At 55.9% G+C, this 14,906-nt stretch overlaps 1 protein-coding gene across 1 annotated transcript; it reads left to right on the top strand.

Moving 5' to 3' along the window:
- The first annotated feature begins 2,880 nt into the window (after window positions 1-2,880).
- Window positions 2,881-14,706, top strand: LRRC55 (leucine rich repeat containing 55). The gene is made up of 3 exons (XM_027562321.1): window positions 2,881-3,256; window positions 4,510-6,022; window positions 10,233-14,706. Exons 2-3 carry the CDS (start codon window positions 5,323-5,325, stop codon window positions 10,466-10,468), a joined length of 936 nt encoding a protein of 311 aa, XP_027418122.1. The 5' UTR covers window positions 2,881-3,256; window positions 4,510-5,322; the 3' UTR covers window positions 10,469-14,706.
- Window positions 14,707-14,906: the final 200 nt, after the last annotated feature.

Genomic DNA, 14,906 nt, shown 5'->3' with positions numbered 1-14,906 from the left:
AGATTTAATTTCTAAGTTAACAAGTGAATTGAATGAAAACTCCCTTCTTTAGGGAGGGAAGGTGATACACATTGTATTTTCCTCAGCCAACTTAGTGTGTAAACATCAATGCAGTGGGTACCCTGCTGCTCTGCAGTGGACACTGCAGAACACGGAAGATTCCAGATGAGTGTAATATGAGAAAGGACAGTGAAAAGGGGAGGAGATCATCTAGGGCCACATAGGAAAAACAATCATGTTTGATACATGCAATGGAGTATTACTCAGCCATAAAAGAGGAATGGATTTGAGGCAGCTGAAGTGAGGTGGGTGAGCCTAGAGCCTGTCATACAGAGTGAAGTAAGTCAGAAAGAGAAAAACAAAATATGGTATATTAATGCGCATCTTTGGAATATAGAAAAATAGAACTGATGACCTATTTACAGAGAAGGAATGGAGATGCAGACACAGAGAATGGACTTGTGGGCACAGGGGCTAAGGAGAGGGTGGGACTAACTGAGAAAGTGGCATTGGCATCCATCATGTGTGAAACTGATGACCAGCAGGAAGCTGCTGCGTAACACAGAGAGCCCAGCCTGGCACAGAGTGACGCCCGAGCAGGGTGAAATGAGGGCCGGAGACTTCCGAGGGCGGGAGGACTATATAATCATGACTGACTCGCACTGTTGTTCGGCAGAGACCAACACAATAATTGCCTTACCGGCAATTATCCTCCAAATGAAAAAAAGACTCATGCTAGAAAAGATGGTGATTTTGAGAACTTTGTAAATCTATACAACTTGATACCTGTTTTCTACTATTCCACTTCAGTTTCCCCTAAAGATCTAAGAAATTACTGAAATACAAGAAGCCTGAGATCAACTGAGCTGACAGACAGGGCTAGAGCTAGCTCTGTATTTATTTACTTTTGAGTTAGCCCTTATAAGGGCAGAACTTAAATTTATCTTCAGTTCAGTTCAGTTCAGTCGCTCAGTCGTGTCCGACTCTTTGCGACCCCATGAATCGCAGCACGCCAGGCCTCCCTGTCCATCACCAACTCCCGGAGTTCACCCAGACTCACGTCCATCGAGTCAGTGATGCCATCCAGCCATCTCATCCTCTGTCATCCCCTTCTCCTCCTGCCCCCAATCCCTCCCAGCATCAGAGTCTTTTCCAATGAGTCAACTCTTCACATGAAGTGGCCAAAGTACTGGAGTTTCAGCTTTAGCATCAGTCCTTCCAAAGAACACCCAGGGCTGATCTCCTTCAGAATGGACTGGTTGGATCTCCTTGCAGTCCAAGGGACTCTCAACACTGTTCTCCAACACCACAGTTCAAAAGCATCAATTCTTCAGCGCTCAGCCTTCTTCACAGTCCAACTCTCACATCCATACATGACCACAGGAAAACCATAGCCTTGACTAGACGAACCTCTGTTGGCAAAGTAATGTCCCTGCTTTTCAATATGCTATCTAGGTTGGTCATAACTTTCCTTCCAAGGAGTAAGCGTCTTTTAATTTCATGGCTGCAGCCACCATCTGCAGTGATTTTGGAGCCCAAAAAGATAAAGTCTGACCCTGTTTCCACTGTTTCCCCATCTATTTCCCATGAAGTGGCGGGACCGGCCGCCATGATCTCCGTTGTCTGACGTTGAGCCTTACTCGCTTCTTCACTCCCCTTCCCACTGTGTGATCAAGTGCCCAGCACATAGTGGTTGCTGTGTGTCATTCAGTCGTGTCCGACTCTTTGCGACCCCGTGAACTGTAGCCCATCAGGCTCCTCTGTCCATGGGATTTTCCAACCAAGAATACTGCAGTGGGTTGCCATTCCCTTCTCCAGGGGATCTTCCCAACCAAGGGATCAAACCTGGCTCTCCTGCATTGCAGGCAGATTCTTTACCAGCTGAGCCACCAGGGAAGCAGCACACAGTGAGTGCTCAATAACTAATAATTAAAAGAAGAAATGAGGCAGCTCTTTGATCAAACCAACAGCCAAACTTTTTTTTTAATTCAGGGCAGCTAGCGACTTGCTCCATGGGTCAACAAGAAAAGAGGTGTTGCAAAGTCTTGACCCTCTTCTGAAGTTGGTCTGGGGTGGGAGTGAGCAGGAAGCTTGGAGAGATGCAAACGGGACAACAGAGCCTCTGGGCCTGGACAAAGAGCAAGAGCCACAAGGTTTTCCTGGCAACTTTCACTCCCCGAGAGACAGATCTGTCTCTACAACCCCAGGTACACCGCACCTGGAAAGGAGAGTCAGCCCTTTGCATTTCAGAGGGTCTCAAACCTCGTGAGGTCAGGAATGAGGGACAGTTAAGGGACCCAGAAAAGTTCCCACCGCCTACAATTATCCCTGACAAGCTCTGATCCAGTCTAGTCACCTGGTACCTAGTGACCAAAATACCTTCAGACCCAGGGAAACAGATGTTGTATATGGGCTGAATAGATACAGCCCATCAAGGGAGCAAGCTGGTCTCAGGCACTTCTCTCTTTTTTCCCGTCTTCATTCCTGTCTTTACTGCCTCCCCCAGTTTGTCCCCCACCCCTCACTCTCCTCCTTTCTCTATTCCGTGCCCTTACTCCTTTCCCATTCAGGTCTGATGCCCTTAAGCTTCCCTTCCTCCGTCTCGGATTGCAGACCACGCCTTTGCCCCTGCCCCAGGCTCTCCCCCGGGTCCTCTCGCCCTCTCTTCTCCCCGCGTGCGTGTCTGCCCCCCGGAACCCTTCGTCCCCTTCGTCGCATCACTAGGAGCCGCGGGTGTGGATTCCGCGATGCCTCCTTCCCTGCTCTGTCGCCTCGGTGGGGTCCATCGCCAGCTCTCCTGTTGCTCAGAGATGTGGAGGCTGTTGCTAAGAGACCGTGAAACGTCAGTACCTGGCCCTCGAGGAAAAAAAAAAAGGAGCGAAAAAGGGAGCAGGGAGGGAAGAGAGAGAGAGAGAGGGAGGCGGGAGGGAAGGACCTGGCGGCAGCCACCAGCCCCAACAGCCTGGGCACCGCCGAGTTTCGGTGAGAAGCACCAGGATTCCGTGAACTTTCTCCTAAGCCGCCCGCCTCTCTCGGTTCTCCTTTGAGTAAAGGAAGGGAAGCGGCAGGGGGACCCCAGCGCTGGAAACCCCGGAGGATGCCGCCCCAGGATGCCGGAGCCACCGAGGAGGAGACGCCGGGGGAGGGGAGCAGCCCGGGAGGCAGTCTGTCCTCCTGAAACCTCGCTCGGGGAGGCCAGGATGAGGCAGGGGCACCCGGGTCTGCCGCAGGCGGATGGCTGTGTCCTCGGACCCGAGTAAGTGGGCTCCCGCGGGGTGTGGGGTGCAGGGGAGCTGGGGCTCCGAAAGAAGCGGTCTGGTTACGGGGAGCGGGGTGATCCCCCAGTGGGTGGGATGGAGGCTGCAAGCGTGAGAAGAGAGCTGCGCTGGGCGGAGGGTGAGGGGAGGGCACGTGAGGACGGCGGGTGGGCAGGACCCGGCCCGGGCCAGGGTCTGGGGTCCGGGGCAGGGCTGCCAGGCGTGTCCGCGCTCGGCCTCCCGCCTGCCCGGTGCGGGTGTGGGCGCCCGCTGGGGGCCGAGGGCGGCGCGAGGAGTCCGTGGGAAAGGGTGCTGGGTTAGGGGTGCACCGGGGTGCAAGATAGTGGCGGCTCTGCAGGAGCGCGTGCAGGAGGATGAGAAAACTGAGGCGGTGTGAGCGCGGGCCACGGCAGATCATGGGGGAGGCCCGGAGAAGAACGCGCGCGCGCGTGTGTGTGTGTGTGTGTGTGTGTGTCTGAGTGTGGGTGTATGTGTGTGTGTCTGTGTATGAGTGTGTCTGTGTGTGTGAGTGTGTGTGAGTGTGACTGTGTGTCTGTGTGTGTCTGTGTGTGGGGGGGTGTATGCGTGTGTGTCTGTCTGCCTGTGTGTGTCTGTGTATGAGTGTGTGTCTGTGTGTGTGTGTGTCTGTGTTTGTGTATGTCTGTGTGTGTGAGTGTGTGTGTCTGTGTGTATGTCTGCATGTGAGTGTCTGTGTGTGTGTCTGTGTCTGTGTGTGTGTCTGTTTGTGTCTGTGTGTCTGCATGTGAGTGTCTGTGTGCCTGTGTCTGTGTGTGTGTCTGTTTGTGTCTGTGTGTCTGTGTGTGTGTGTCTGTGTGTGTCTGTGTTTGTGTGTGTCTGTGTGTGCGTGTGTGTGTGTGTCTGTGTGTGTGTGAGAGAGAGAGATGTGAGTGCTGAGTGTGGAAAGGGGGTGCAAACAGACAGTGTGTGCATTTTTCTTAGAGAGTTGTTCAAAGGTGGGGCATTTGCTGCTGGTGGGGGCGGGGCCAGGAGACGCAGCAAACGCGCTGCGCCCAGCCCAGAGCCCTGGGCAGGGAGGGGGCCGCGGGAGGGCCGCAGGCCAGGTGGGAAGGCAGCGGGCGACCTCGATGTGACGGTGGGGCAAGGTGCCCACCGCGCAGAGGCGGGACGCAGAGAACAAGGAGACGGGGGTGGGGAGGCGGCGGGAAGCCGGGACAGAGGACGGGGGATCCGGGGACACGGCCAGCCCCCTGAGTGCTTTCCTTGTCGGCAGAGGGGCGTCTGTCCCCGCTCGCTGAACGCTGAGCCCGCCGGGGACCATCGGGACCGTCGCCTGAGCCCCGCTAGTCCTGCGCCTCTGGACGCGGGGCTCCTCCCGCCGCACCAGCCCACAGCGCGGCTAGCCTGGGTCCTCCCCTTCCCGCGGTCCCCGGAAGACACTGAGCCCGCGGACTGAGGCGGCCAGACGCCCCTGGAGACCCCCTTCACCCCGGGATCCCTCCCCGAGACGGCCACCCCGGGGCCCTCCCGGACTCGAGCCCCCTGGGCCCCTGGGAGAAACGGCCTCCGAGACCCCGAGGGCAGGAGACACAGCAGCAGCCCTGGCCGCCTCGTCCGCACAGACCTGGGACTGGGCTTCGGCGTCCTGGGATCTGCCAGGCCCCTCTGAAGGCACCCTTGCTGTCCCCCACACCCCTCCCAGCTCTCAGACACGGTCCACGGAGGTGGAGGGCGGGGGGCACCCAACAGTCATGGGCGACAAGGACCCCAAAGGCGGCCAGAGGCCCTTCGCGGATGTGCGGGCAGCTGGTCCCTCCACATCCCTGTGTCCTCCCTTTCTCGAGCTCTAATCATCTGTTCCAACCCTGGGGGACCTCGGCTGGGTGGCGAGCCTCCCTAGTCTCCAAAGGGGATCTCCAGTGGCGCTCACCCAGGGAGCCCTCCGGTGCCCAGAGGCCCCTGGGAGAGGCTTAAGCCATGACCCCCAGTGCTCCCAAGCCCCACCTCCCAGGGCTCCAGCCCCTGAGGGAGCAGCTGCCCTTCTGAGCGGCTGACTCTTGATTCCACCGCCAGAGCCCCAGTCCCGATGGGCTCCGTTCAGCACCACTGCTGCCCGCAGCTGAAGATGGGCGATGCCTGGGCCCACCGGCCCTGGCCTGGGCCCCCGCGGCCCGCCCTGCTGCTGGTGCCCCTCCTTGTGGCGGCTGGGGTGATTCCCTCGGATGGCGGCGCCAGCTGCCCGGTGCTCTGTACGTGCCATAATCAGGCGGTGGACTGCAGCGGCCAGCGGCTCTTCTCTGTCCCCCCGGAGCTGCCCGTGGACACGCGCAACCTCAGCCTGGCGCACAACCGCATCGCCGCCGTGCCGCCCGGCTACCTCACGTGCTACCGGGAGCTCCGTGTGCTCAGCCTGCGCAACAACTCCCTGGTGGAGCTGCCCGCGGGCCTCTTCCTCCATGCCAAGCGCCTGGCACACCTGGACCTGAGCTACAACAACCTCAGCCACGTGCCCGCCGGCATGTTCCAGGCCGCACACAGCCTCATGCGCATCGACCTCAGCCACAACCCAGGGCTGCGCCGGGTGCACCCGCTCGCCTTCCAGGGCCTGGCGCAGCTGCGGGACCTCGACCTCAGCTTCGGGGGCCTGGCCTTCCTCAGCCTCGAGGCCCTCGAAGGCCTGCCCGGGCTGGTGACCCTGCAGATTGGCGGCAACCCCTGGGTGTGCGGCTGCACCATGGAGCCCCTGCTCAAGTGGCTGCGGAACCGCATCCAGCGTTGCACCGCAGGTAAGGCCAGAGCAAAGGCTAGGGGGGAGAAGAGGGAGGGGCTGGAGACCCGGCCTAGGGAGGATCAGGACCTGGGCTGGCCTCCTCCGCACTGTCGAAGATACCCAAGTCTCTGCTGTGCGTGCCCGGTGCCGGGGACCCTGCTTAATAAAACAGACCCCACCCTCACCCACCCCCGTGGTACTGATGACCTAGGGAGACAGACAGACAGAGAGAAAGTCAGAGCAGCTCATTAGTAACCAACAGTGTTTATGGAGCACCGCCACGACCCTCCAACTGGGCGGGTGTTACCTCATGGGACCCCACTCTTGTTAGCCCCATTTTACAGGTGAAAAAACTGAGATTTAGAACAATGAAACAACTTGGCCAGAGACGCTTTCATAGACAGTGGCAGAGCCGTGGAGAAAACCCAAGTTTATGTGATTGCGAAGCTCTGTGCTACTCTACCAGACTGCTTTTTAAGTATGCCGGATACTAGAAGAAACAGAAATGGCTCACCCTATTTATTTTAGTACTTACTATCCGCCAGGCCCTATTCTAAATATATTATGTTTTAACTCATCCCCTGGTGGCTCAGATGGTAAAGAATCCGCCTGCAATGCTGGAGACTCAAGTTCCATCCCTGGGTCAGGAAGAGCCCCTGGAGAAGGGAATAGTTACCCGCTCCAATATTCTGGCCTGGAGAATCCCATAGACAGAGGGACCTGGTGGACTACCATCCATGGGGCTGCAAAGAGTCAGACATGACTGAGCAACTAACACCTCATACCCAGCTCATCACATCCTCACAAGAACCCTGATGAGACACACACACACACACAAAGGAACCAAGGCTCAGAGAGGTTCGGAAACTTGCCCAAGGTCCCACAACTGTTAAGGGTTGGAGTCAGAATTCAAACCCTGGCCTTCTGGCCATCTATCCTGATGAGTCAGGTTCTAGGCTAACAGGAGGGGTCGGGACTTGAGTTCCGGGCCAGCCGAAGGGCCTCTGCGAATTCTGCTAGGTCTGGGCTTGGGGTGGAGGGCTCAGGTCTGGGACAAGACGCTGTTCCGCTGCAGTTTCCGAGCCAGCCTCTATGGGGAGTGGACCGGGGCCTGCAGAAGCCTGAACCACACCAGTCGGCTGGTGGAGCCCTGATACCACCCCATCCCTATCACCAGCAGAATGGCAGCCCCAGCCCGGGGTTGGTGGGGCCCCCCTAGGGGCTCTCCCAGAGCCTGGACGTGGAGGGTGTTCAGAAAGAGCCACGCTGAATGAGGTGGGGACGGGAGGAGGACCGGGTGGGGAGCCCAGGATCGAACTAGTTTGGGTGGGGGGAGGGCTGTGGTCGGGGTTCCCGTGCTCCCGCAGAACTGCTGGAGGAAGTCCTCTGGGACCAGCTGGGGCCCAGGGCGGGGTGACGGTGGGGGGAGGCGGCTGGCGGCCTGGAGCCGCCCCCTGCTAACCCAGCCTCTGTCCCGCTGGGTTCCTCCGCACGGAGGGGCTCCTTCTGTCCGGGGGTCCCCCGAGGTCCCCGCTGCCTTTTGGGGAAGCTCAGGGCCCCAGCGAGCGGGAGAGGGGTCCCAGGTGTCCATGCAAAAGGGGAACCGCCCTCCAGGGAGGCCACGTGGCTGGCCGCGGGCCGCAGCCAGAAACGCCCCCTCCCTGTTCCTCCGCGGAACACGGTTTTCCCCGTATCTCTAGGATAATTTCCTCTTGGGGGCAAAGAACTTGCTGGTGTAGGGAGGACGAGGTGACCCCCTTCACTTGGTCTTTTTCTGCTTCCTCCTCCCCTTCTCTTGATGGGATTCCTATTACTGTCCCTCCATTTTGGACAAATCCCCACACACAGGGCCGTAGGACCCCCTTGGGATATAAATCAGGTTCAAGGCTGGTCCCTGAATTAACCAGAGGGCTTTGTCAGCCCGCAGGCTCCTGTGCTGCTCTCCTGAGGGCTCTGCCAATCGCCCTCAGGGTTCCCACACCCCCCAGCCTCACGGTGGACCGCCACCACCCCACTCATGCCTGCGAGAGACTTTGGGCTTCAGCGTCTTCCGGTTCCAAGACAATGATGTCTTGATAGTCAACCCCAGGCACCATCTTATCCTCCGCGGGGTCTGGGCTACTGTGCACACAGCCTACAGGGGCGCCTGAGCCCTGGGGCTGGGGGGAGGTTCACCCTCCTTCTGAACCTGACTTTCCGTTTCTAAGAATCCATTTCTCAGAATCATGTTCATCCACTTCTCAAGGGAGTCGATTTCAGTCCAGCATTTTATTCTTTTCCTTCAAAAACTGCAGAATGAATACACAGCGTTTAGGTACCGAATAGCTTTAAAAGCTCCTTCCTTTTGACTCTCTTAGACATTGAGCTTCAGTGATCCACTTCTTACATATCGCCCCTCTTCATAAGAGCCAGAAAGGCAAAAAGACTTGTCCCGGGTGAACATTTGATTGGTATCTATGCCCTGAGTAAGGAATACCTGGCTTTAAGGCAGAACTGCTACCCACCTGCCACTCTCCCTTCTGAGGCAGAGTAAGATGGAACCACTGACAACCACGTACAAATGCATGATGGATGTTGTTGCTCAGTCACTAAGTCGTGTCTGATTCTTTTACAATCCCAGGGACTATAGCCTTCCAGGCTCCACTGTCCATGGGATTCTCCAGGCAAGAAGACTGGAGGGGGTTGCCATTTCCTTCTCCAGGGGATCTTCCTGACCCAGGGATGGAACCATTAAGGAAGCCCAAGGAGAGAGAAAGAGGGGATTTGAATCCAGGCTGGTAATTTCGGAGCCCATACTCAACCCTACATTCTTGTGTATCTGGAAGAGTCACATGGGTCATAAAAAGATACCCGGCTTTGGACTGCACAGTCATTCATTCTCAGATTCAGTGAACAAAGGTTAATTGCACATTCACATGGACAGGCCCCTGCTCTAATGGTAAGGGTGCTACAGGGAGAACTTACATTCAAAGGGAGCAAACAGATAACAAACTGGGAGATGGTGATCAGTACACTGGAAAAAAATAATAAGCAGAGCAGATAAGATAGAGGATGCTCAGAGAAAGGTGAAGTGGGGTTGCTACTTTATAGAGAATCATAAAGGAAGCCCTCACTGATAAGCTGATATTTGAGCAAAGTCCCAGAGGAAGTGAGGGACAGAGCTATGCAGAGATTGGAGCAGGAAGAACCCCCTCCCAAGGGGACGAGAGGATTAGGGCGAATGCAAAGCCTCCCCCTCCTCACCCTGAAAGGGGACGAGCTCCGGTGAAGGCAGAAGGACTGAGAAGTGACAGTGGATGGAGCAGAGCAAACCAGGAGCAGAGTAGGAGGGACGGGGAAGGTCCTTGTGGGAAGCGGAGGAAGCCAGGGAGGGTTCCAAGCAGACAGTGACTTGGCAGGCTTCACTTGTTTTTTTATTTCCTTTATATTGATGTACAGTTGACGTACAATATTATGCAAGTTAGGAGACCCGGGTTCGATCCCTGGGCCAGGAGGATCCCCCTGGAGAAGGGAATGGTTTCTCCACGCCTGTATTCTTGCCTGGGTGAAAATCTCGTGAGCAGAGAAACCTGGTGGGCTACAGTCCATGGGGTTGCAAAGAGTCGGACACGACTGAGCGACTGACACTTTCTCCAACTCCCTAACTGTCCCTCCCCACCCCATGCACCCCCCAGGGTAACCTTCAATTCATTCTCTAAGTCTGTGAGTCTGTTTCTGCTTCGTAAGTCCATTTGCATCATCTTTTTTTTTTTTTTTTTTTTTTAGGATCTGCGATGTCCTATAATATTTCTCTTTCTCTATTTAACTTAGACTTCCCTCGGGTTGACAGTCTCTAGGTAGGGCTTGTTGTTTAAAAGGACCATCTCAGAGTGGAGATGGTTGAAGGGCAGAAGCCTGGAGACCGGTTGGGAGGTTATTGTGAGAGGCAGATAATGTTGAAATCCCCCCAAAGCCTCAGATCTGCCTCTAGCAAGGACTACTGGACTTGAGGCAAATTACTAACGTCTCCAAGCAGTCATCGCCACCTCTAGAGAAATATTCAGTAGGTCGAAAAATCCTTGAGCTGAGGGTTATTGAGGGCGCTAAAGACGGTGAGTGAAACTTGAGGCACGCAGAACTCACTCAGTAAAATCCCAGCTCCGCCTGGACGGGGTGGGGGGCTCTCCCCTCCCGCCCTCCCTTCCAGGGCCTCAAGCCCCCGCCCCGCCCCCGTCTCTGTGTTGCAGACTCTCAGCTGGCTGAGTGCCGCGGGCCCCCGGAAGTCGAAGGTGCCCCCCTCTTCTCGCTCACGGAGGAGAGCTTCAAGGCCTGCCACCTGACCCTGACCCTGGACGATTACCTCTTCATCGCCTTCGTGGGTTTCGTGGTCTCCATCGCGTCCGTGGCCACCAACTTCCTCCTGGGCATCACCGCCAACTGCTGCCATCGCTGGAGCAAGGCCAGCGAGGAAGAGGAGATCTGACGCGGGCGCCCGGCGCCCCTCCACGCCGTCCACCGCCACGGCCGGCTGGCTGCCGGACACCTTCCCCGGCCGCCCGCTGCGGCTCCGCGGGGCCCCGGTCAGCTCCGTCGCGGCTCAGGCAGGGTCACGAAGCCACCTTTGTGTGCGCGTCTCCGGGGGGCAGGCAGGCGCTGTGCTAGGAACTGGGGCTGCCAGCTGGATCGGACCCCACCCTGGCCCCCAGGGCCCTGAGCTCCAGCAGAGGAGCGGGAAGCCGGAACTCTTCCCTTCAAGGCGTTTTGGCAGCACGTCAAGTGATGGAGGCCCGGAGGACGGGTCGTCTACCGTCGAGAAAATCCGAGAGCGTTACAAGAACGGAGGCGATGTGTGAAGTGCCTCATCAGAAGGAACGTCTGCTTTGTCCGTAGACAGAGGAGGGCAGACACCGGCCGATGACACGCGTGGCGTGTGGAGAGTGACAGCGATCACTGTGACTTCAGAGTACAGAGCCGGAGCAGGACGGGACCAGAACTTCCCCCCGGACGCTCGATCCGTCAGCTCTTGGCCTTGCCCACCCCTGCCTCTGAAGGGTGACAACGCCTCTGCGCCGGCCCCCTAAGCCTCCTGCTACCGGCAGCCGCCAGGTGAGACCCCCTCCCGCTGACCGCCCTTGCCCCATCCTACATCGCCAGCTGTCTCCGCAGACGAGTAGGTCCAGGCAGTGAACCCCTGCAGCACCCGCACCCTCCCCCGCCTCCTGCCTGGCACTCAAGCGTGGGCTTCCAAAGACGGGGGCAGGAGTCCTGGCGCCCTGGGACGCTCCATCCTGTGACTCCTTGTGCCCACACCAAGGGGTCCCTCAGGACACCCCGCGGTGCAGCCCTGCAGCGTGATCCCGAGGCCTGATGGAGACGGCCACCACAGTCGTGACCGCAGGAGGGTTCAATCCTCCTTCAAAGACACGGGCCCGTTTCAGCATGAAGGTGAGAGAGCTGTTCACTGCCCAGCACCTGCCGGAGTCAGGCATGGTGAAGGGCTCTCTCCAGAGACAATTCCCATTCACCCACACAACAATCTGCTGAGGTAAGCATCATCGTGCCCATTTTAGAGATGAAGAAACCAACGCTCAGACAGGTTAAATCATATGCTACTTAACAAGCAAAATGAAACCCCATTCAAGTTGGGGGACATTACAATGTCCTCTAACCCCCTCTAAGTTCAATTCCGATTGGATGAAGCTTCCAGAAAGGACCCGGCACTCTCCTGGGGCGCTTGTAAGTCTGTCGACTCATTGATTGCAGTTCTCCCAGCAACACTGCCTAGTGAGTATAATTACTCCCATTTTACAGATGGTTCAATTGGAGCGGGTTGAGTCTCCTACCCCAGGTTACTCTAGAAGGAAGGGGCTGGGCAGTTCCATTCAGGGTACCCTGTCTAACCGGTCAGTCAAAAATCAAGGAACTTCACGTGCAAAGCACAGTTAGCAACATCATCTTTGTCGTCGTCGGTCTCATCGTCGTGATCATGAGCTTTCGCGTCTTTGTTCAGCGCAGGACGGTTTGTGAAGGGCTTTGTTATCCTTCTCCTTGACTTTTCACGACCTGGGTGGGAGGCAAACCACAAACACCCTTGCACCTATTTTACAGATGGAAAAGTAGACTCCGGAGCAGGTACGACTCGTCTGCGTGGCAGGGTGGCAACTCAACTCCATCTCGGTCCGCTTTCCAGGGCTTTCCTGGATGCTTGAGGAAGAAAATGCCTGAGAGGGCTTGGCAGGGGGGCCCTTGAATTCACAGCCAGCTGTGAAGGTCCCAGTCGACAGGCTAAATAAAGGGCAGTGACATCCTGCAGGTTAGAGGTACTCGCATCAGGGCAAATCATAGAAGACACCTGACTTGCAAACTATCAACGACACATCAGAGCTGGTGGCCATGGTGGCAGTCGTGCAGAAGATAAGACCTCTGGGAAACAGGAGAAAAAGCTGTGCTCCCCATCCTGCCTAAGCCTTTCTGTCTGTGTTGCAAGAGATACAAAGGCAACAGGAAGCAGTCGCCTCTGCAGGACAGGGGTCCCCTCTAGGACCCAGTCGCATATGCTGGCAAGATGGGCAGAGATGAGATTAAATCGGGGACTTTCTACCTTGCCCTCGGCTCCAGTAAACTCGCCTCACCCATGAATGGAGGAGAATGACAGGGCATCTTCCAAGAAGTCTTCCCCGACTCCTGCTTGCCTGAGCTCGTCCACCGAGAGCTCACCCATGAATGGAGGAGAATGACAGGGCATCCTCCAAGAAGCCTTCCCCGACTCCTGCTTGCCTGAGCTCGTCCACCGAGAGTGCCCGACACTTTGCTGGAACTGGGCTGCCTGAACCTTGTCTCCTCTGCGTCTCACGTACAACGTCTGGGCCAGAACTGTGCTCCCTGACGATGGGAGCAGGACCGCGCCCACCCTCTTCCACTGTGTCCAGGGGCCGGCAGACCAGGTTCGCTCTCTGCGGGTCCAGCCAACAACAAAAAGAGTATGTCGGGAAGAACTGTTAGAAATAACAGTCCTAACACAGTTAAACCTCCCACAGAGGGCATCACATACATCTATCATCATGTCTTAGAGACTCTGGTTTGCTGAAATATAGTTAACATATTTTAAGACAGGATATTTTTTTTTTTGCATAGGACTAGACCAAACAAGCCAACCCTTGAGATCAAATGTTCTCTCTAATAATACTCTTTAGTTCCCACTGACGGCAAACCTTTCTGAATAGGATACAGGCTTTTAAAGAATAGATGCTTCGCCAGCTACTAAAAGGTCCCCAGTTAATAAATCACAATGTAGAATGCAGTTAACTTCCCTCTGGCGTGGAATTCCCTGCTTCTCCCTTGCCCCTCATCACCATCATCTTGAACAGGCTCTCAAAGCAAGCCTCTAGAGGAAGCTTCTGGAAATAATCTAGCAGTCCTGGCTGGTATCGTTCCCACAACCCTACTGACCAAGGATCCATGATGTGGCTCCTGCAAGGTTTCATTTGGTTTTGTCCAGGCTGGTTAATGTGTGAGCCTTGGGGTATCTCTGAGTCCATGTGTCTGTGCGTGGGGCTCTGTGGTTGCTGGTGTCTCCTGATATGGCTCCCGTCTCTCTAGAGCCTGAGTTCAGTTCTCTGATGTGGTCTACTCAGCAGCCTATTTACTGTACAGCTTACAACAGTAAGATGGAATCCTTTCAGGCTAGGGGTAGGAATAGCCGCTCAGAAAATACAGGAGAGATGAGTATGTAACTGAGGCAGCCTAATGACATCCTGCCTGCCCCCCTACCCCTCAGAGAGCTGTGCTTATCACAGAAGATAAAGGCATGCCAAGCCCAAGGAAGCAAAGCTTAGCTACCCAACAGGGCTACACAGTCAAGGTCCAGGCCAAGAAAATTGTTCTTTAGAAGAGACACCACGTCTGTGCACACCTGATGACACACCCTCACCTGTATCTCCATCCCCACAGGGATTCCCAGGAAACCCTTGTTGATGAAGGTCCCCTACCTGCCAGGGGCATTCCGGGGGGCTCAATGGTAAAGAATCCGCCTGCCAATTAAGGAGACATGGGTTTGATCCCTGGGTGGGGAAGATCCCCTGAAGAATGAAATGGCAACCCACTCCAGTCTCCTTGCCTGGGAAATCCCATAGACAGAGGAGCCTGGTGAGCTGCAGTCCACGGAGTCGCAAAGAGTTGGACACAACTGAGTGACTGAACACACACCCAAGTTGCTATAGTTTACCGGATCCTTTTGAGCAACTTGGTATATGGAATTTGAACAGATCAGGACAGCTACTTCTCCATCAGGGGAGACCTAGGGCCCCATTTTCCCCTAGAGATGTCTTTGTTTGTATCACTCTGACATTGGTTCCAGCTCTGAAAGGGTACCGGGAGACACGCTTGTCCATTCCTCCAAAGAACATCTTCCCAAAGCTGGAGAAGCTCATCTGCTCTCCCCAGCTCCAGAAGGAGGCAGCAGGGGAGGGGAGGAGGCAGGCTGCAAGGTCCTTTGCCGAGCACCTTCGAGTTTGCCGCAGCACACTGGCTGGAGAGTCTGGACCCAGGGAGCTCTCTCGACGGTGGAGGACTATGGTCTGGGGGCGGGAGGGTTAGGGCGGGGCGGGGAGTGGGACGATGCCAACCTTTGTATGGAGATGATTTTATAACCATGCACTTTTGTAACTGGGAAGAATTTTTCATACATATACATTAATAATAAAGACTGTATAGTTTAACAAATTTTCTAAAGAGTCGTGGAGAGGAGGAAGGGGGCGGGAGGCAGGCAGAGAAAGAGGGAGAGAAAAAGGAGGAGGAACCCAGCAAATGTGCCAAAATATCCACACCAAGGGTCCATGGGGAGGGAGTGGACGGAATAATTAGGAGAAGTGCCAGCCAGGGAGGTTCCGTGTGGGAGTAGATGGAACCTCACAGAAGCATAT

The sequence above is a fragment of the Bos indicus x Bos taurus genome, chromosome 15, assembly GCF_003369695.1.
Source record: "Bos indicus x Bos taurus breed Angus x Brahman F1 hybrid chromosome 15, Bos_hybrid_MaternalHap_v2.0, whole genome shotgun sequence".
Lineage (NCBI taxonomy): Eukaryota > Metazoa > Chordata > Mammalia > Artiodactyla > Bovidae > Bos > Bos indicus x Bos taurus.
This window is presented reverse-complemented; position numbering and strand designations above follow the sequence as displayed.